General features: G+C 42.2%; 1 protein-coding gene across 1 annotated transcript in view; it reads right to left on the minus strand.

Annotated features, from left to right (window-relative positions):
• PCNX2 (pecanex 2) overlaps positions 1-23,482 on the minus strand; it is a 213,885-nt gene that overhangs the window by 175,596 nt on the left and 14,807 nt on the right. Inside the window, exons 2-8 of the mRNA XM_045537011.1 lie at positions 17,190-17,395; positions 16,174-16,294; positions 15,240-15,276; positions 13,094-14,392; positions 8,058-8,205; positions 7,785-7,930; positions 5,855-5,948 (exon numbers count right to left, since the gene is read on the minus strand). Of these exons, the coding sequence (XP_045392967.1) occupies positions 5,855-5,948; positions 7,785-7,930; positions 8,058-8,205; positions 13,094-14,392; positions 15,240-15,276; positions 16,174-16,294; positions 17,190-17,395 (2,051 nt within the window). The remainder of the gene's footprint in view (positions 1-5,854; positions 5,949-7,784; positions 7,931-8,057; positions 8,206-13,093; positions 14,393-15,239; positions 15,277-16,173; positions 16,295-17,189; positions 17,396-23,482) is intronic.

A 23,482-nucleotide genomic window follows, 5' to 3' on the forward strand; every position in this document is an offset into this window, starting at 1 on the left:
CAGACTAGCAACTCCAACTTTCTGGGCAAATTAATTCATTCCAGGCTCTGAACTAATGAATCAATCCTGTATTCTGGGTAAGAAAACACTGAAGTAGATTTCTCCTCTGGCAGTTTTTCCAAGTAGCAATTTTAAAGGCTGCAATTCAATCCAGTTTCCTCATTCTAGTTTCTGGGGAAAGCAGAACTATGTTAGATAATGTTACCAAAGGCACCTGCTTTATGGACAGCTATTGTACAACCGGAAAACGCTGCTTATGTTTCTTTGGCAGTCGAGAAGTGCAATGGTTCCCACAGTGACAGTGGGGCCAAGGAGGGAAACTTGTTTCCTCTCCTGGTTTCCTCCAGGAATCCCCAAAGAGACATGGAAGTTACATGGCTAACAATTCCCTATTCATACTTGGGAGTCAGGGATATAAAACTGTCACATGGCAACAAGGCTGAACAATGGCTGAGAGGAACGGCTTTCTTGGCAATTATGAGAATCAGCGGTTTAATGGCCCAGTTGGAGGCAATCCCAGCCACTGAAGTCACCTTATAGGGAAAAGTCTTCTTTTCCAATATCTTCCTTGGCTGAATGGCTTAGGAACAGCCCCAACTAGGCCTCCTTCCAAATCCAAAATCAAAGTTTATGTTTACTATGGTAGAAGAACTTAAAATTTAATGGCATTAAAAGCCAGGAGCATAATATCAAAGTACCTACTCTAAAATTATCCTAGATGCCAAGATGTTGAAACACAACAGGTTGATAGGGAGAGTACAAAGTACTTTACCACCTTCAGACCACATAAAGCAACTCATAAAAGTACTAGAGGAAAAGCTTCCACCTGGACGAAAGTCAGTATCTTTTGTTATATAAAGTGAAATTTAGCCACAGCCTAGTGCCTCCATCCAAAGATAGTAACAACAGTTAACATTTACTGAGTGCCCTCAAAGGTAGGTGCTGTCTTAAACACTGTATACACTATCACATATAATTTTTAAAGCAACCCAGTGAATTAATTATAGAGGTATTACCTACATTTATGAGTTAGAAAACAGACACTTAACATGGTTAAGCATGTTGCACTATGTCAAACAAAAGTAAATACCAGCACTGAAATTAGAACCCAGATCAACCTGAGATACAATGTGTTCACATGGTAAGACGCTAACCCCCTGATTTCAAGGAAGCCTGGTTCCAATGTCAGATTTTCTTCTACTGTTACATTTCATACAGAGAGATTTGTTTCCTTATGAACTAACAGAAAGCAGGACTAGAAAATCTAATTTGAGTCTCTACCTCTGATTTCTACGTAGAGTTAAATGAAAAGACTGTCATTTTGCAGGTTTCTTTTTGCTCTGTTTTCCTACTTCTAAAAGGAGCAGATCACATTCTGCGTTCAAATGTCTTGGTCAGGCAAACTGCTTGTGCTTCTGGCTCTCCCCACCAACCATCGCAAGGGGAGGGAGTTGTTTGCTGAGATCACTTTGATAATCCCACAGTCACCGGGGTTATTTTGCCCTGCAAACAGGTCCCATCACTCCTGCTGCATAGAGAACAAAGTGCGAACTCCTCAACCACGCTTTGCGGGGGCCCAGAGCCCTCCGGCTCCACTGCTCCCGGTCAGCCTCTCCTGCCGCCCTCAGTGCCCAGCTAGTCTTTGCACCGTCTAGAACTCCACCTGGGCCCCCGCTGTCATTTCCAATGATTCCATTTGATTTAATCCAACATTTATTGAACACCTACCTGAAGTGGGCTAAGTGAGGGCTATAAAGACAGGCTAGTCACGGTCACTTTTCTTTAGACATGCACCGTCTAGAGGAGGTGGGAACCTGCTCCACATAAATAAAATGCCAAGAAGAATGTGCTAAGCAGTCTTCTGGCAGCAACTTGAAGAGCTGAATTCATTTTCACAGTGAGGACTGAGATGGAAAAGAAGGATAAAGGAGGCATATGGTAACTTGAGCTTTGAAAGATGAGAATTTCAAAAGGTGGTGTGGAGGAGCCTGCAGTGGGAATATGGATGCATGGATGGGTGTATGGACACAGCACGTGTTAGCAAGAAGGGCTGAGAGCCAGTGCTTCCCTCTGGAGGTAACAGCAGGGGATGACAACAGGTGGCCCACAGGCCACAGCCAACCACCCACAAGTTACCTGTTTCAAAAAAATTAAAATCAACAACATTAAACAAAATAGACTCTTAGATACAAATGTAGATTTCTAGCTCCTTATGGAAAAGTCTGGAAAACCCTGTTCTCCGAGGCTTACTGAGTCAGCATAAGTAGACTAATGACAGGTAGCAGTGGCTTTCTAGACAGGACAAATGCCCCCAATTTACTGCCGTCGCCGCCACTCCTACCTACACTGGGCCCGCGTCACCTATTTATATCACGTGACTGCCTGGGTGCCCAGGAACCCTGAGCTTGTGACCCCACTGTGGGGAGGGGAGAAGGGAGGGAGACTGACATGTCCACTGGCCACGTACTGTCTGTGTGAGGTTGAACATGCACCATCGTTTTAGTTTCCTTATTTGTCAAATGGAGCTATTATCACCAACCTCAGTTTTGTTGTGCAGGTGAAATTAGATAATTTAACATTTAGCATAGTGCTTAGTGCATACATGTTCAATCAGTGGTGGCTGCTACGACCAGAACTCTTACAGGAAAGAGCCTTTCAGGGCCACAAACTGCCACAGTGTTGTCCATGGGAACACAGGTGTAAGGCATAAAGTGTAAGTGACTTGGCTTTTCCATGTGGCAAAATCCTGACCTGCCGGCACTGCCTGACTCTGCTCCGATGTCATGCACCTTAACTGCTTTTCCAGAGCCTCCCAGGGAACAGCTTCGATGCTAGAATTTTGCTAAGTGACCAGAGTTTTGTGCGCATGCATCGGACAGTAAGCACTACACATCTACTGTGCCCAAATGGGCCGCTGAATGGCCACAACACCCCATAAAAGGTCCCCTCGATTAACAATCATAAGGACTAACTTACTTCAAAGAGTAGACAGCATAGAGAACATGTATATTCCCAAATAATATTCTATCTGTACAACAGCAAACATGAGCATTATTTTAGCTTATCTTTGAAGCACAAGAAGAGAAGATATGCATAGCAATGTGTCGTTCTTTCCTAGAACTCTAAGGACCAGCACCCTCTCAAATACCACTGGGGAAAGAGGAGGTAGTCAAAGACCTACAACTTCACACATGAGACGAGTGGACCAAGACCTTGCCTATTGGAACATTCACATACAAGAAATATTGGAGATGACGAGGGGCCTTAAATCAAGTTTTCTTTAGGGGGAAATGGCTTTTATAAAACATTTTTCTCTTTACAGAAGCTCAGTAATTAATTCAGTTGCCATTTTACCAGGAACGGGATCACCTGCTGATTTTTGCCGTCCAGCATCCATCACCCTGCTTCAGCCTTCCCCCGGGAGAGCCAGCCCCCCTCATCCTCAGAGGGGACCTGCAGTGCAGCTCTGGGGACGCGAGTAAGCCACGCGCTCACCCGTCTCAGCACCTGCACTCAGGGCACGTGGCTCAGGTCAAACCCACCAGACACAAGGAGATTTTCATTAGGCCTTAAGCGAACGAAGCATGTTGTCCGTGTTGGACTTGGATGAGAGAAGACATAGGTCTGGGGCAATAAAGCCATCTTTTGACCCCCAGGGTGATGTGTGTTTGAGAATAAACAGGGGAGCAGGAGGGCAACTATCTAGATAAACCACACCCTGATGACTCCATCGAACCTCTTTATCTAGACACTTTGGAGGGCAGACCAACCAAAGGCTTCTCAGTTACATGACCCCAAAATTCCCCCTTTGATTAAACCTGTTTGAGATGGGTTTCTCTCACGTGCAACAGAAAGGGGCCTAACTGTTCTATGGACATAGAAGGGCACTTAGGAACAGGGCTGGTGTTCTGAGACTGCCGACAGGAAAGCCCAAAATAAACACACACAGCACCTCCCAGCCCAACACCCTCAAAATGCCCCAAGCCAACCTCACCAGAGCCATTTCCCTAGGACTGAATGCACCGTGGCAAACCTCAGTCCATACAGCTCTGGAAATGGAGGGCAGGTTAACCATAAAAGAGCTCCAATCTGGAAAGGAAATGCAGAGTAAATGAAAGAAAGCAAGAGTTGAAGGAAATTTAATAAAGAGAGAAATTAAGGGGAGAAAGCAAGGTAGTGGGTGGCTTTCGGTGAGGCACCGTCTAAGGAACTGAAGCTTACTGAAAACCCCATAAGTTTTCTCTCTGATGCTCACTTGCACACTGTATATTTTTAGTTTTGTAACGCTTGATATATGACCTTATTCTAAATGGCATTACTGGCAAATGCAATCAAAATATTTATACCTGGGGGAAAAGACAAGTACGTTTATCCTGGGGAGGGAAAAAAACACCAAAACCCAAAAATCTTGTTCACTTTGGGATAAAATAAGAGACTTCTATTTAATTTAAATTTAGCTTAGAAACACTTTGACTTTTAGCTGGGGATTGCAGAATAATATGACAGTGTTCAAAGCTGTGGTCTCATGAAATTAAATATTTTGTCTGAGAATGCTGCCATCTTAGATGACTAAACGCATCAAACCATCGTAACAGAATGTCCTGGAAGTCGGAGCCAAGATGTGAAGAGCAAACCTCCCTCTCCCCTCAGGTTTCCATTTGCACAGGGACTTTGTTGTAGGGTTTTTGGCTGGAGAAGAAGTTCTGTATCGGGTTGGGTCAGTGCACAGATACCTGAGGGGGAAGAAGGAAGAGGGGAAGGCAGGAGATGGAGAATGTGCCCGTGTCCTCATGGGAGCGACCGTGGGCACAAGCCGGCTGCTTTGGGGCAGAGCCCAGGAGGGACTGCGTGGCCATGGGGAGCCATCACCTACGGTTCCCACCAGACCTACTGGAACAGCACACACAGCGTTCCCAAGCAGGCAAGACGCGGTGGTGGCACTAATGACAGAACGCCCTAGGAGGCACACAACACCATTCCACCTGGAGGCCAGAATGCAAGCACCAAAGCAGCCTTCATTCTAGGCACACGGGAGCCTCCTCCTAAATTTCCCACACACCCCTGGGAAGGAGAATCTAAACTGAGAAGAAACGCCGGGCCACAGAATCTGGAATTAAGGTTCTTATAACTTTCTTTACATGCTTCGGTGTGCAGCCCAAGACATTCCAGTTATAACACAGAAGTCTCCCCTAGGCCTTCAAATATACATACAATTCTAAAGAAACACAGAGGAAACATTTGCTTCCACTCTTAGAGCAAGCACCTGAGGCATGGCCACGTACGGATCATCCACCAAGAATCTTGAAGCCCAGGACGAATGATGGATTCAATCTCCCACTGCCAAGACTTACAACTCACCCAATGCACCATTAATTGGTATATGTTCCAAATGTGCAAGCTAATTACATATCAACTTAATCAATGAATTAAATATGAACACAAGAAAGTTATTCAATGCATTTTGAAGTGAAACAGAGAAGATGTTTGGAATATCTATCTGTGGAACAGTTTGCCTTCGTTTCTGTGAATGTCCACTTCTTGGGACAAATTTAATAATGTGCTTGAGAACCGTGTCATCTTTCTTGAAGGAAGCATGTTTATGTTTATATAGGTTCCTCTCCATTTATACCTACATGTTAGATTCATTTTTGGAAGTGGTGGAAAAGAAAACGGTTCCAGTTATTTTTCATTATTCTCTAATTTCAGAGTTTCTCTTTCTTTCGCACAAAACCACGTGCCTTGACACCTACAAAGAGATTAGCACATTTCTTCTACACCAGGCTCCTCACTTCATTTTCAAGCAGAATAAGTTGTGTGCGACAGCCCCCAAGCCTGAAAACAGAGCTCTACTCACCGTGCCTGAGAGAGACAGTCACAGTTTGATGGAGGATGCTGTAAAGGGCCTTCCTTCTGATTTCCAGACCTCAGATAACAGGATCTAATTTCCCCTGTAAAGTCATGAAATTTCAGGAAAGAATATTACCACACTATTTGTATACAATCATTCCAGCTTATGACATTTTCAAGTTAAAAGGCACTGATTTTGAACTGAGCTAATAATAATTGTCGAGAAATCTAGGTCCATTCTTCACATTTCTCCGCAGAATGTACATCGTGAAAACATGAAGGATGCCTGAAAGAATCTTTACTAAGAAAATTTTTCTTTTCTTTCTTTTTTTTTTTTTTTTGAGACAGTCTCACTCTGTTGCCCGGGCTAGGGTGCCATGACGTCAGCCTAGCTCACAGCAACCTCAAACTCCTGGGCTCAAGCGATCCTCCTGCCTCAGCCTCCCGAGTAGCTAGAACTACAGGCATTCGCCACCATGCCCGGCTAATTTTTTCTATATATATATTTTAGCTGTCCATATAATTTCTTTCTATTTTTAGTAGAGACAGAGTCTCACTCTTGCTCAGGCTGATCTCGAACTCCTGAGCTCCAACGATCCGCCCGCCTCAGCCTCCCAGAGTGCTAGGATTACAGGCGTGAGCCACCGCACCCGGCCTAGAAAATTTTTCTTGACATACTTCCCTGATAATATACTTGGATAAGTTTTGACTCATTTATTACTTAATTGCTTTTGATTGATTTATTTGTATCATCTTTTAAAGCACCTTTTATATATTCTCTTCCTGTGTCAGCATACCACGTGCGAAGAGAGGCTTATTAAGCACGCACTTGGACTGGTGGACCCCATGAGACCATCCCTACCTCGAAATATGCAGACGGCCAAGTGCCACAGCACACTGACTGCTGTGTGGGAAAGCAAGGGGTGGAATTAATTTGCACAGTTAAATTAGCTCTACTAAAGCAGTTCAGGGTACTGAGGTGTGAAAATCAGTTCCCTTTCTCATGTAAATGGTCTCTGCCTGGAAGAATTCTTAGGAGTATCTTCTTCAGGTGACACAGGAAGCATAATTAACCTTGTCTGTCCTGAGCAGCTGGAAGGTCGTCCTCAACTCAAAGGTATGGTCCTCCAAGAGAATCTTTAACGGCAACCACAGCCCTTCTGGAGGCTTTGCTGTAAGTACTAATGTTGTTCTTTATAATGTACAAGTCTCTTCGTATTTGTGCAGATGCAGAAGCACTTAAAACTATAAACTACTGAACTCCAGATAAGATAACCATCTAATTTATCACCCAAATCAGAATCTTTTTGAGAGAAAAATAACAAGCATGACCCATCCCAGGAAAAACTAGGACCTATATCCCTATATCCCTTATCTTTGGAACTTTTAACTTGCCACTTAATAATTCTCTATGAACACGATTTTAAATCCTTTTTATAACAAGACACTGAAAATATATATGAAGGTCAGATTTTCAGCATATAGCCAACAAATACTTACTGAGTACTAGGCATTGCGCTCTTGAGGTTTATGATTGTGAGGGGGAAATGCCATTAATTAAATTATTATGAGTAGATACATAATTACAAGCTGTAATAGTATCAAAGAAGGAAAAGGACAGGGCATTAAGAGAACAAAAAAAGCAGATGAACCTGATTAAGCCTTGGGAGTCCAGGAAAGGTTTTCCCAAAAAACTAACCTTAGAACTGAGACTTGAACAAGAAATAGCACATTGCAGACATTGGGGGCCACAGCATGTGCACAGGCCCTGAGGCAGAAGGGAGCATACTCTGTTCTAAAAACATTATCTGGGCAATCACAGGACTAAGTCTTTCTATTCCAAAGTCTGGTTCTCAGGTTAAGAGACCATGCCAAATCCTGAGGAAGCGGACAGTTTCCTGCTTCTTGCTCATTAGTAAAGTGCTCTAAAGACTCACCATGTTCATCAATGAAGACATGCATAGCATCCACAGACATCTCCTCTTGCACAGATGTTTCAGGCCCACTGATGACTTGCAAGACGGAGCTGTCTTGTTGGGAGGTTACCCTGTAGATTATTTGTCTTTGTCTATTGCCCTGGAAACTTAACATGTATAAAAGTTTCAGAACATGATTAGGAGTTTTAATAAAGCATGAAAAGAAGCAGCCAGCAAATGAGGCTGTCTCATGCTTTCTAACCGAGTGAAGCTAAATGAGTGGGTTATCCTTACAAGGCGGGGGTCTTGGCAGGTTGAGTGAACATGGGGCTGGTCCCAGTATGGTCTTGACTTTGTAAGTCTGGTTTTCCTTGCTTGGAATTTTGTCCAGTGGGCTTTTCACTTTCCGGGATTTCTTCCTTTTTCTCCTGAGAACAATTATCTGGAAAACATTACTTTTTGTGTTACTATAATGTTAAATAAAAAATTAATGTGAACGCTCTTGGAAATAACTTACACAAACTGAAACAAGAAAAGAAAGAAAATCTAAATAGCTGCTCTGAATGCAAAATGCTCTTATATAAGTTTTCATTTCACTAATTAGGAAAGTACCTAAATTTATTTGAAAAACAGAAGGGTGTATATGTTTGGGCCGTGTTATTTGAGCATCTACAAACACCAACTACTTTACATACCGATTCAGGGACTCCTGTAAAAATAACTCAGTGACCACAAACTTCCCTGGCTGAAAATCACCCATTTAGACTACACAGGCCTGAAAGGCTAATAACTCATCAATGCACAGCCTCAGATGAAGGAAAAATGATGTAAACAAACCTGGCTATTTCAGAGCAAGGTCTCATTTACCATTTTTAAACCTTATCAGTCTTTCTCCTCACTCAGTCTCCAAATCTAAATTTTCAAGCTAAAGGTAGAATTGGTCTCTTCATAAAGGAGATACTTGTTAAGTTCAGCTGATTTTGAACTGTATCACTTAGCACCATGGAGGACACAGTGAGCTACAACACCGACTCCTTGCCCTGAGAATACTTTAAGGTGAATGAGAATTTCAAGATCAATAGGTACAGACTGGGTTTTTTTTTTTTTTTGCTTTTTTAGCATCCTCTTTAAACAATGGACCAAAATAAGTGTCCTAGCTTATACCACTATGCAAAATGGAACATGTCCCTGAGGGTCACCCTTTCCTTTTCTGTGGTCTGCGGACATAGTCCAACAGCCCTTAAGGTCAAAGGGACCATTGTATTCCCATTACCTCTTCTGAGTAAATTGCGTAGGGTCTGAGGCTCATTAGCCTGAGCCCGAGAGAACAGGACTGAGTGGTCTGAACCTACGGCCCTTTCCAGACGTACCATTAAGAAAGTCCATGAGGATCTGCCTAAGTCCTTAGAAAGTGAAATTGTGTTAGTGGTGGGGGGTAGGGGGTTATAAATCACAGCATTGCAGGGTATAGAACAAAGGTTTTCATCCTTAGACTTCAAGTAATTGGAGGCACATTGCTGACTTCTATGTGAGTCCTGAAGATAAACATTCCCAGTACATCTGGGAAACTACCGTAAGAATTCCTTTGGTACAAAAATGCATTTCATTTGACAGCTCGTCAAGATAGAAGTTTCCAAGTTTTCAAGAAACACATTTATAAGAAAGTGCTATCATAACAAATTGTTTTAGCCAGTGAGCATGCCTCATAAAAAATCACAGAAAGGCACATTTATGCAGCTCACCTCCACACTGCACATATTTGGATTCATTTGTTCATGTCTCTTTACCATATCTGAGTCTCCTCTGCTCTTAAATGGGTACATTACATAAGTCAACATATGGCCTATTTTTTCCTCTTTCCTTTAAAAAACACATTTATAAGAATTTTTCTGTCTATAAAAATAGGACACATTCATGGTACATGATTTAAAATTAGACAAAAGAAAAAAATTTAAATCACTCTTAATCCTGCTATCCTGATGTTACCACCAGAGCCAATCTGATACATATCACACCAGTCTTCTTTCTTCTAGATATATACACATATTTTTTACAAAAACAAAGTCAATGATTCAGATGCCGTTTTATACCTATCATGGTTATCTTAAGCTATTATAAATATTTAATGTCATTAGATATTCTTCTACATTATCCAAAAATAGTAGTAATATAATATTACATTAATGCAGTACAATTTATTTAAAAGGACCCCTATTGTTGTAAATTTAGGTCATTTCAGTTGTTCATATTATAGATAATTAATCCTTCAATAAACATCTCTATTCATGATTATTTCCTTAGAAATTTCTAGAAGTTAAGAGACTGAATACACAAATGGACAATGGTCAGATAATATATATAAACAAAGAATCCTGACCAACAATCTGAAGCAACCAGCCAAGGAAAGTAACCCATTATCTAGAGTAACCAGCCCAGGAATCAACATGCCATGTACAAGTCAGGCTTGTAGGAAGTCAGACCAGTATTTCTGACAAACAATCCAGAAAGCCAAACAATAATAACTGCTTTGATAGTTAGCCCCAGATGGCCAGGACTTCTGACAGCTCCCCTAATTTTTGTCCCTGCTTCCACCCAAAGAAAGCTAAATATGGTCCCCTAACCAAGCACATGTGCCCCACTTCTAGTTGGCCACCTCCAGCTTCCCTGTGCCAATAATCTGCAGTTAGGGCACCCCTGAAGGCTCCCCGTTTTCCACTATGAAGCTTTCCCACATGGCCTGCCTTTAAGTCTCTACCAAAACCAACTGATGGTGTCTGACTCCCTTGCTACAGCAAGCTGTGAATGATGGCCTTTGCTTGTTCTCATTTGGGAAATCTTCATTTATTTCCACAAAGTGAAATAAAGCTGTATCAAACAAAAATCCAAATAAACATGGTTTTAAGGGGTTTTGATAAGTATGTGGTTTTCCACAGCACTGAATTTTAGGATTTCCCAAGACCTGAGGATAATCCGAAAGTCCTTTGTGGAGATAACCTAGGTTGGAAATAAGAGTACTTCATAGGGAACTGGAAATCATGTATCTTTTTCCAATCATTGTCCAAGCTCAAGCACTGTCCTACCATCAAGCAGGAAAAAGGTTAGAGAACATTTCTTAGGCTGCTAATATCATTGAACACTGTCACATTGCTTTATAAATATACTCCCAAATTGGGTTTACAATAACAAATTCTTCTTTAGTGAAAGAAGAACAAGAAGATACTACCAATAGCAAAAATACAAGGTACCACGGCATTGATACCCTTCTAAGAACTAAAGAGACTTATGATAGTCCTTGTCTTTCTTCTTTCTGTTCTGTTCTGAAAGAGGCATATAATCCACTGCAACTCCCCTCTCCCTGTTGAAGCACCACATTCTTGACAACCAAGCCCATTCCTTCTCATAGAGTAGCTCACCGCAGCCGCATTCCCCTGCACGCCCCCTCGACTTCCATTTTAACACCGTTCTGATTGAATGTGGCTGGCTGAAAAATTGAAGAGGAGCAGAAATTCAAGTAGACAAACCAAATAAATTGTACATATGGCCTGAGGTGAAAAAAAAGGACGGAAATTGATCAAATAGCAAGACTTTTCACATATTCTCCTAATTGAATCTTCGGAGTAAATCTGTAACATACTGTTATTCCTGCTTTATACTAGAAACTCTGACGCAAATGGATTTAGCGAATTGTCCAGCCTCACCCAGGTGGTAGTACAGAACCAAACTCTGGCCCTGGGCTATCTGGTTCCAGAGCCAGTGCTCTGTCTACTGACAGGCTGCTTCTGGGAAAACTCTTGTGTCCTCTGGATTATTACTGTCCCATACAGTACCCAGTGGCCACACATGGCCATTTAAATGAATTAAAATTTAATTAAATTAAAAATGCAGTCCCTCAGCTGCATAATTCCCATTTCAAGTATTTAATAACCACATGTGGCCAATGGCTACCATATTGGACTATAGTAGATATGGAATATTTCCATCGCTGCAGAAAAAGTTCTATAGATAGTGTGGGTCTACAGGTATAACTCTTTATATTGAATAGATGATGAACACCCAAATCTTACCTCAGAAAGGTTTTTATCTCAAAGTTACCCCTGCTTTTATGTGCTGGCTATGTCTGTTAAAAAGTTTAACTGAATCAGAGTGAATTGTTCAGAGGGGCCAATATGTAGCTAGAAAAGCCCCTGGCTGTCCCAGAGAGCAGAGGAACAATCTTAGCACTAAGAAATGCTACAATCTATGCACAGACAATGAGCCACTGTGTGCAACCACGACTTCCAGCAGGCAATCCTACCTCATAGACACTACCTTAACACAGACATATATATATATATATATATATATGATGCATTCAAAAATCACTGAAACAGAAATTTAAAGCAAAAACACTTTATAAAAACTCTAGTCCAGTAACATCATTTTGTTGATAAGCAAACTGAAGCCCAAAGATATTAACTGAAAATAATATAGGAAATATTAGTTTACCTTTTTTAAGAAGGGACTCTGGAACAAGACTGCCTGGAATCAAGTCTCAGTTCTGACACTTTCCGAACTTACTAGACTAACTTGGGAAAGTTAGTGGAAACCTATGCGCCCCGTCTGCAGAATAGGAATGCTGAGCGTATCTATACCGTAAGGTTCAAAGGTTACATGAGGAGTGAGTTAATATGAGGGTAACTGTATAGTTTATCATTTAAACTGGGGACACTTGTGAAAGAGAAAGTCAGTGTTGTTAATAATTCTGTTGGCAAAACAAGTGTAAACGAGGATCCTTCCAGTCAAACCATGAGTTACAGTCCCCCTAGTTAATACGCGTAAAGTACCTGGAACACTGGCTGGCATAGATGAAGAGCTATAGCAGTGTTTGTTATTCTTATGTATACAGCAGGGGATCATTAGGGAACTCTGTATTTTATAATGGAACTCAGCAGAAAAAGGAGATTCGCTTCTAACAAAAATTTGCTTCATGATCAGCTTTCCCCAAATGTATCTATTCTATAAAGGAAAAGACATCTATTGCAAGTACTTGTCACTATAGTAAAATATAACTGCTTATTTCTCTGGAAATAAATATTCTTGCCTTCTAGGGAAACCAAAAACTCATTATCATGCCTTAAGTTTCCTGGTAGAATAAGGCAATAGATGTATATATGCTCATCACAAAGATTAGTATTGGCACATTCAGCAACTATCAAGAAAGCCAAGCAACAAACGATTGCCCAATAGTTGTCCCACTATTTGCATATGCAAATCATAAAAGGCAAATGACAAAGAGATACATTGATTGCCTTCTGTGTCATGTTCAGAACAGAACTGATGTGGAATCGCACCTCGGAGAAGCCCACTTTCTTCCTTCTGCTCTGCTGAGCCATTCGATGGATTGGAGACCACCACCTTGGAAGTATTGATTGATTCTAACAGGGAGACAAATTCCAAGAAGTTGGACTCGTTTGGTATTTGTCCTTCCTTAGCCTCTAGGTCAGATTTGGAAGTTGGCATTGTTTTCTCTTTATCGTTAGTAATTTCTGCGCAACTTTTACTCAGGAAGACATCTGTCCCACTGTCCACACTGAGCACGCGGGCATGTCTCTTTTCGTGGCTGCTCTTACAAGACGACGGGTCAAGGTTAGCCTGGCCTTCCTTCCCCATCTCAGACTTGGAGGCCACAGCAGGTGTGAGTGGGGGTGCTGTTTCCCAGGGGTTCCGTGAGGAAGGACTGCAGTCCTTGGTGGCACTTTCCCCCGCCCCAGATCTGTAGCTGGAACACTGATTAGAAGATGCCTCTGCTTTCGACCTCTCGGACATCCTTTCGCTTCCATTGCCTTGGGGACATGTAACGCCTCCTCCCCCATCCTCAGACAGTTCAAGGGTGATCACAGGAATTCTGATCTGCTCAGTGTTCGGAGGACTGGCCACCGCTGGGGCAGCTGGCTCAGCATCAGGCCTCAAACCGGTCCTCTCTGTGCTAACCACCTTCAGGTGCAGGGAGCTTTCTAGGTCTGTCATGGAGTTCTGGGTACTGCTCATCGTGATGACAATTTTAATGGGTTCGTGCAGACTCAGGGGGTCTCCGGGTTGAGAATTATCGATGAGAGTGACGGCTACCTCGCTATCTGAGCAGTTGGCTTCTTGGCTCAAGGGCAGGTCCACCCGACAGGAAGTGTCCGCCGGCTCCTCCGCAGGCTTGACCGTGACAGTGTCACACTGAGGGCAGCTGCTGCTCAGGCTGTCCTGAGGGGACCTGCTGGGCAACTGCTCCCTCATGGGGCCCTGAGGACAGCTGGGAGGTTCTGGAATCAGGACCGAATTTTCACTCCCCCATGGCTGGAAAGAAACATCTGTTTCTAGTAAGTCATACTGAGACAAAGACAGGTGGGGCAACTTCTTCAAGGGCCCCTTGTCCACTAAGCCGCCCTCGGATCTGTGGTGCAAAGGAGGCTGCGCCTTGCTCCCTCTTTCCTTTCCTTTTCCGTTGATGAGAGTTTCCGCGGCAAAGGGTCTCACAGGCGCTGCTGACTCGGGCGTGGTTTCTGGCACGCCCGCTTGAGAAGCAGGTGAGCTTTCCGTTTTGATGCCAGGTGAGGTAGATGACTCTGGTGGTACGGGTTGGTCTTCTGACAGAATGACGCCTGAAATGAGCAACAAATGGCAACTTTATTAGCGTCTGGAATAGACGAATAATGTCTCAGAGCAAGACCTAATAATAATAAAACTAACACATGTGATTGGATGCTTATTTTTTAAAATATCACTTCCACTACGAAATTGTTCCTGAAGTGTCTGTGTTTAAAGTGCTAATGGAGGCCAGGCACAGTGGCTCACGCCTGTCATCCCAGGACTCTGGGAGGCTGAGGCAGGAAGATCACTTCTGGCCAGGACTGTGAACTGAAACAAGCCAAGCACAGAAAGACAAATCCCGCATGTTCTCACTCATATGTGGGAGCTAAGTATTGAAAACAATTCATCTCATGGAGACAGAGAATAGAATGATGATTACCGTAGGCTGGGCAGGGTAGCAGGGGTGGGGGCGTGTAAAGTGGGGATGATTAATGGGTGCAGAAATCTAGTTAGACAGAATGAATGATAATTGAGGGCACAGCAAAGTGACTATAATCAACAATAAGTTAGAGTATATTTTAAAATAACTAAAAGAGTGGAAGTGGAGTGTTCCTAACACAAAGAATTGTTAAATGCCTGAGGTGATGGATACCTAAATTACCCGATTTGATTAATTCACATCGTATGTCTATATCAAAATATCACATGTACCCCATAAAGATATACAACTGTTATGCCTCATAATAATTAAAAATAAAAAATAATTAATTAAAGAAACAAAATGAAAATATAACTATGCAGCCTTGGGTACAGTCCTTATTTTCTATTAATTCACTGGCATTCTGTTTTATAAAACATAGTTTTCACTTCACTGAGGATAATGCTGTGATAAAATATTAAAGGATGATAACATTTTACCTTTGAGATCTTCCACTGTTTCCTGTGCTGGCAACTCCTAAACAAATGGAGAAACAAAAATCAATATATGACGCAGTTCATTGCCCATTTCCAGGCAGTCAGTAGCCACTGATCAGGGGACACTGTTTTTCTTAAGCTTCTATAAAATGGGGAGCAGAAATGGATACAAACATATATATATATATACAGAGAGAGAGAGAGAGAGAGAGAGATTCAACCAACTGTACTGTATCTAAGGAGGGTTTGCTGATTAAGAAAGTAGGAGAAGGAATACAGCACTTCTTATAGTATAGCGAATGGAGCCCAATAAAGTTAATCTAGGAAAAAGGTAACATATTGACTTTCCAAAGACAAGTGTGATTTAATGCAACAAGCAGTGGAGAGGTGAGGTTGATTCCAGGTGCAAGGCACTGCAGACGCGATGACTTAAATGAATGACAGGAGAAGCGAGAAGAAAGCCAGCGTCTGCAGGTGGGCTCTCCGGCCGGTGTGGTCAGCCCAGCAGGGGCCGGCGGGAGCGGACGGCAGAGGAGGCCATGCTTTGGGTATGCTTTGAACACGGTTTACACAGGTACCATAAAAAAGCAAAGGCACTTCTATGATAATTTTCTGAGACACAAACGTACCTCAGTTATGTCTGAGGCTATCGCTACAAAAGCAAAATAAGATATCTAGAATTACAAAGAAAATGGTCTATGATATTCAATACACTGCTAGAGAAGGCAGGGAAATTTAGATTTAAATTTAATTTAAATTATCTTAGGGTCCCAAGCGCACCTTTCAGGACATTTCCACACCCTGAGATGTGATATTCCATGAGCACGAAGACCAGGTATTACAGCTTGAAAACTACAATTGCTGAACACTCCCACTCTAGATGGGATCAACACTAAAACAACACGAAGACAGCGAAACAGGAAAAAAGACTACTGACCGACTGCCCGGAAGAGTGGTGGGAGTTTAGGCTCTGCCCTCGGGAGCTGCAGCGGAGGGGAGGTGTCGAGAGGTTTCGATTGCCCTCTTCCTTTTTGCCATTGTGAATCTGCCTATTATTGCTGACCCAATGTGAGAAACACAAGAGCAGTGATATTATCAAATGGAACCATGATGCTTTTGGTATTAATCCCAAAACATTGTTTTCCTAGAGTCCACTTTGTCATATTTCTTATATACTAATCTTATATTTATAAGACCAATAAACATTGCTTTAAAATTACAGGACATACTTTTTGAAGGGCCTATAAGAAATAAGGCAAGAAGGATAACAAGACAAGGATGCTTACTCAATAATTACTTTTTCTTGGGGGGGGGGCGGGGGGGAGACAGGGTCTTGCTGTGTTGACCAGGCTAGAGTGGAGTGCCATCATCATAGCTCACTGCAACCTCCAACTCCTGGGCTCAAGCAATCCTCCTGCCTCAGCCTCCCAAGTAGCTGGGACTATAGGCACAAGCCACCATGCCCAGCTAATCTTTCTATTTTTTATAAAGACGGGGTCTTGTTATGTTACTGAAGCTGGGCTCAAACTCCTGGACTCAAGCGATCCTCCCACCTCAGTGAGCCACCATGTCAGTAATTACTCTTAATATTTCAGTTCTATGCAATGTATGACTTTTATGTCAATAAACACAAATGATATTTGAGTTTAAAATACCCTGTCATGCTCTAAGCATTTAAATCTTTAGAAATACTGAAGCAAAATTTTTCGCAGCACTAAGCCTAAGACAAATGAATTTTAGATCATGGTATAAGGTCGTATTGATAGCCAGTCAAACCATCTTGATTACCAATATCCATTTTAAATGTAAGGATATATGCTTAACTATAAGAAAAGTGTACATATTTGTGTCTGTCTATACTGGTGTTTTCATAAACTAATAAATGAGAAAAGTTATTTTAATCAAAATTAAAACATTTAAATTATGAACTGACACATTCATTGGAAATGTTACCTTGGGATTTTGTGAATAGTTATGTGTTCACTGTTAGCTTCTTTGCCTTTACTTGGCTTTTCTTTCTTTCTGGAGGGCTTCCGCTGGATTGCTTCTCCTTTATCAAACATTAGGTGCAGGCGATAACTGACCAATTTGATGACTGTGAAGAATATAGTCACTGCACTGCAGTAAAAAAATACAGTGATGGCATTTGGAGGAAGAGCCTGAAAAAGAGAAGAGAAAGAAAAAAAATCATTTGATTTTAAGATTTTCTTCTTGTTTTAAACCTGGAAGCATTTTTGGACTACGTATTGAGCATAAATTGGGCAAGATTTCAAATTTTATTAGTTTTGTAAATTGTCCTGGTTACAATGCTTGAGGAGAAAGAGCTGCTTATCTTTTGATTGTGTATTTTCTAAGTCTTTCTTGTTGCTCAGGTTCTGCAGTAGGTGCACTGATGACCAACGTGTGATTTGCAGACAGGAGCCCTCAGAATGAAGGATGTATGAGAGGGAACCTCCCATCTTCTACCGGCTCTTTCCTATGACCTAATCCAATGCATCTTCCTGGTATCTGGCCTTACAGGGCAGGGAAAGGCCTTTAAGATGTTGTTTCTGCCAACAAAACACAAAAGGCCTTGGGACAACAGAAGGAAAAAGAAAGAAGGAAGGTTAGGGTAACCTCTCCCTCCACCCCTCCCTGACCTCCTGCTGAGACAACATCAGCAGGCCATGGGTTTCCCTAGGGTTGTGACCCACACGAGGGCCACAAAAACATACTGCTTCCAAAAGGAAGAGGGACATCTCCAGCAGTGACAAACCACCTTAGATGCAGATGACAGTGCAGTTCAGCTCAATTCTGTCCAATCCCCTCAAGCAACCAAAGGAATCACCGGGACCCATATAGGTATCCCACTCTGTAGCATCTCCACACACCTTCCTAATTCTCTCCCAGGACCGTGGACCATCACAGGTTCTCTGGTGCTTCCTAAACTAAATTCTTACCCTCTGGGATGGAGTGCAGTCCAAAGGCCACACTCAAGGATCCAGAAGGCCACGTGTGGCCCCAAGGCCGCAGGTTCCCCACCCCTGGCTGCAGCCTGGAACCCCAGTGAGGCCTGCAGACAGCAGGGCCCAGCCCCCATCTGCTCCTAAGCAGCTCTCCCACAACTTGCCATCACCCATTGCCAGTGTATGTCATCTGGGGAAGACGGTCCCTAAAACAGACTAGCCAAAGAAAAAGCACAACAGAGAGAGACGAACATGATCACCGACAAGTAAAAGATGAAGTGAGGGATTTTCACCATCACTAACCGGCTTTCACTGCATGGGGGGCAAAGTCCAAAAATAAATGTAAAGTAATAAATAAGTGAATGAAAGAATGGTTAAACAAGATAACATTAGATAGAGAGATAATAAAGTCAGGTCCCCACCTGGCAGCAGGTAAGTTTCACATTTACACAGGCCCCATAAAAAAGCAAAGGCACTTCTATGATAATTTTCTGAGACACAAACGTACCTCAGTTATGTCTGAAGCTATCGCTACAAAAGCAAAATAAGGTATCTAGAATTACAAAGAAAATGGTCTATGATATTCAAGACACTGTTAAGGAAGGCAGGGAAATTTAAAACTATTCTATCAATACGGTTAAAATAAACTTAGTTTTCCTGCTTAAAGGTTAAGCTTCAAGTTATTTGGAAAATATTTTTGCTCAGAGCATGTGGCCTAATAAATAAGGCATTAATCTGCCAAACATAACGCACTCATTCCTGACATTTGTGTGCTCATCGAAGAGTGCTGAGTTATGCTGCCGTGTGCGGGAGTTACTGCTCTCAGCCTGGGTATTCATGCTATCCGGGGGCAGATGTGGGCTTTGCAACCTCCTACCTCAAGTTTCTGGAAGCCTGACAACTTCGATGACTTTTTAGAAAACCATAGGTTATTCCAAAAAAGGTGAGATTCAGACTGAGCCATTTGAGTCGTCTTTTCTGCTTCAAAGATAAGATGATCCTATTTTGTTCATTCATTTTGTCAAATTAAGAGAGCAGCTTTTGTCTATCTGGTCACCCATTTCCCATTCATTCATTCATTCAACAGACAAGTGTTGAGTATCTCGTCTGTGCCATTCAAGTAGGACTCTGGGTCCTATGTAAGTAAACTGTAATTCCTGGGGGGTTGGGAATAGGTGTGCATACCAAAAAATCAGGCCACGTGACAGAGAGGTGCTATCATTTCTCTGCATTTATGTATGTGAAAAAATTTGTAACTTTTCAGATCCAAAATAATAGTTCATTCCATATTTAGTGAATTTCCTTTATGAACAAATAAATTAAACAAATTTAGTATTTTTTCATAATACCTAGGACTTGTGGTTACATGCTGAGAACTGGCATGAGCCCAGCAGAAGTTTGGACCCCAGGAATACAGACCCAGAACCCCCAGAGACAGACATGTAAGAGTGCATCCTGACACCTATGAACTTGCCCCACAGGGAGGTCTTAATACAGCACCCCTTAAAGCAGACCACCTTTGCAAACACTCATTTAAAAATGACGAGGTGGACGGAATCAAGAAATCTGGCTTATTCTCAAGATTTAGCCCTATTTGCCCTTCTATCTTGCAAAGTAAGATGAACAAAAAAGTAGAATAACACTTTTTCTTAGTCCTGCTACTTTCTTTGGCTCTGCTGTTTATTTATACGAAATCTGCTGTGACAGCATGCTACTCGACTAGAAAAACAGTTAAACCTGCTCTGATTTCTTTGAGCTCCTGGACCTCTTTCTCGGTGTGCAGCTTTGATACGGGAAATTCTGGACAGAGAGGTGGTAGGTCATGTTTGGGCCACCCGGATAGTGCCACAGGACATGCTGTGAGATGAAAATATAGACAAAAGTTGGAGAGTTAAATATGACTGTACCAGCAAGGTCATTAAAACAAGAATCTTGGCAGGCTCACTTGTTTTGAAAATTAGTTTAAAAGCTAGCACCTGTAATTATGCAATCCTCTCTTTTCCTAAAGAATATTGAATGGATAACTTAGTATATGAATGGTTAGCACAGTCAAGAAATTTGGATTCATGTTGTGTTTCCTATTTTAAATGGCCAATGTTATGAGTTAACATTTTATTGACATTTTTATGTATAGTGGGATAAATAGAATGAATCAGTAAGTTTACTTAAGACAAAGTTATGTCAAACTTGATGCAAGGACAAGCTCAACCACAAATCTGTACTGATGTTGAGATTGGAAATCCATGTCATGTGTCTCCTAATAGGAAGAAATGTGTATTTAAAATTAAAAATGAGAATTCAATAATAGGAATGTTTATAAAATATAAACTAAACCTGATCAATACTGTATTTTATATCTAATATAAATCAGACCTTGTATATTCATTTTTCACAAGGAATTTTAGAAATAGTTGAGTTGACAAAGCTACTAACTTACTATTAGAACATCTGACTGAGTTCATTACCATCAAGTTCCTGGACTCTGTGTTTTTAAATGCCCTCAAAATCCAAATGATATAGAAAACATGTAGTGTCATGCTGTTTCAAACCTGTATCAATTAATAAAATGAAGTATAGCTGGGTATGGTGGTTCACATTTGTAATCCCAACACTTTGGGAGGCTAAGGCAGGGGGATTTCTTGAGGCCAGGAATTTGAGACCAGCCTGGGCAACATAGCAAGAACCCATCTCTAAAAAAATAAAGAAAAATTTAGCTGGGCATGGTGGCATGTGCCTGTAGACCCAGCTACTCAGGAGGCTGAGCCCAGGAGGATTGCTTGAACCCAGGAGTTTGAGGTTGCAGTAAGTTAGGAGCAAGCCACAGCACTCTAGCCCAGGTGACAGAGTGAAACCCCATCCCTGCCCGCCCCCCAAAATGCAGTAAAACATAACATTTCTAAAATTTAAAGCAACAGTCTTCAAATTCAATTATATTAAAAGATTAAAATCAGTAATAATCCTTTTTAAGGAACAATGAGACAAAAATGAGTTGCATCAATAACTTTCTCTTTACACATCCTGCTTAACAAACAAGCGCAAGCTACAATGCTACGTGAGTCATGCAAGGAGTGGTACTCATGGCTCAAAGTGAGAGGGTCCTTGGGAGGCTAGGCCAGAGGGAGCCCTGCATGAGCTCCATGTTCACCTGCAGATTTTGCATTCCTTCTCTTGCCCAGTCTGCATGTTAGCATCCCAGTAAGAAGTTGGATGTTGGTGTATTTCTCAGAATCCTTTCTTTTTACCCAACTGCAAGTGTCTTCAGTTTACCTCTTCCATAGGCCACACCTACCAAGGATTGTGCGGTGAGTTTCTGCTCCATCCCATTCAGTGCTTTTCAACAGAACAAAAGATCTACTGGCATTTTGGGCCTAACAATTTCTCATTGTGTAAGATGTTTAACATCTTGGGTCCCCACTGTTTTAATGCTATTGTGAAATTTCACTTAAAAGCCATTGTAATAAAGTCATTAAGATAAACCCAAAAATGCTCCTAACAAAACTTGTCCATTACCCTTGGGGGCATTTACTGCTCCCAGTTTAGAACTAGTGTGCCTACTTCAACAGAATATCCACAAGTAGATAATATCACACTGCAGCAAAGTTCACTAAAATCATGGACCTCACCCATTAATATTATATAATGGTCACCTTCCTGTAGCCCAGGGCTTCTCAGTCGTGGCACTATTGATATCTTGGCTGGATAGTTCTTTGTTGTGGAGGGCTACCCTACGCACTATAGGATGCTCAGTAGCATCTCTGGTCTCTATATACTACGCGCCAACAGCAATTCCTACCTTGATGGGAAGATCAGATCGATGTGCATAAAGTAGTGTGCATGCAATACACAGGGGCCACAAGTGAAGGGCTCACTCAGGTGGACTGTCCTCCCTGGGCATCAAGGCAGTCCAGTTAGAGCAGGTGGAGAAAACCACAGGGAATGGGAGCTGTTGAGGGCTCTGTAGGTCCTTGGATTCGACAAGATGCAGAAATTAGATAACTCAAGACATGAAACAGGGCTCCAGCGGAGGGCACCTACCATTAGCACAGATGCAACAGGTGAAGCCAACACAGCGATTGACTCCTCGAGGGAGACAGGAGATCATGAAATGCACCGACACACTCCAAGAGAAGACCCACATTTAAGGAAAAAGAGAGCATGGAGCCAAGCAAAGAACACTAAGAAGCAATGAAAGACAAGTGAGGATGAGGAAAGCCAGGACGCACCTTTCTTTTCAACATCAAGGGTTATGTTTATCATTCTTCGTTGATCAGTTAACTAGTAAGGGTCTAGTATGTACTATGTGTTAAGCACTGATTCCAAATCAGCTCTCATCTGCACCACTCACAGACAGTTACTACACTTTTACAGATTCTATTTCAAGTAATCATAAGCTCCATGAGTGCAAGGGCTGAGTCTACTCTTTGTGTGCCCACAGTGCCTAACATGCACTCAGCGCTGAGCCCTTTCTTAGCCTAAGCAAGCTTGCAGGTCCCTGATCTGCACACCCATGTCGGAGTTCCACAAACAGTGGCGAAGGCAAACTGTGCTTTCCTCAGGAGCTGACAAAGCAAAAAGGAGGGTAAGTCTGGGGAGAGCTGCTGACTCATGGCAAGGTGTCAGGGCTCCCAGCCGGGGCTGCCTGCCAGGACTGTTCAGGGCTTCCTGGGATGACAAAGTAGAAGAGAGAGAGGATCGCACAGCAGCAACATCATGGCAATGGGACCAGCACCACAGAGGCAGTTGGTGGCAAGGGGGGGGGTCACAGGTCCTAATCTCATGGGTCAGAGTGAGGAAAGGTCTTGGGAATTGTGCCTGGTGTTGGGAATGGGGGGAGGCGCTTCTGCATGGGGGTGGAGATTTTTAGGAAGCAAAGGTTCTCAGTTCTGACCAATGGCCAACAAATATGAAAAAATGCTCAACATCTCTAATTATCAGGGAAATGCAAATCAAAACCACAATGAGATATCACTTATCTCCAGTGAGAATGGCCTTTATCAAAAAGTCCCAAAACAATAAATGTTGGCATGGATGCAGAGAGATAGGAACACTCCTACACTGCTGGTGGGACTGCAAACTAGTTGCAACCTCTGTGGAAAGCAATATGGAGATACCTCAAAGAGCTACAAGTAGAACTACCATTTGATCCAGCGATCCCATCACTGGGCATCTACCCAAAGGAACAAAAGACATTCTATAAAAAAGACATCTGCACTTGAATGTTTATAGCAGCACAATTCACAATTGCAAAGATGTGGAAACAACCCAAGTGCCCAGCAATCCGTGAGTGGATTAATAAAATGT

The sequence above is a fragment of the Lemur catta genome, chromosome 25, assembly GCF_020740605.2.
Source record: "Lemur catta isolate mLemCat1 chromosome 25, mLemCat1.pri, whole genome shotgun sequence".
In the NCBI taxonomy this organism is placed as follows: domain Eukaryota; kingdom Metazoa; phylum Chordata; class Mammalia; order Primates; family Lemuridae; genus Lemur; species Lemur catta.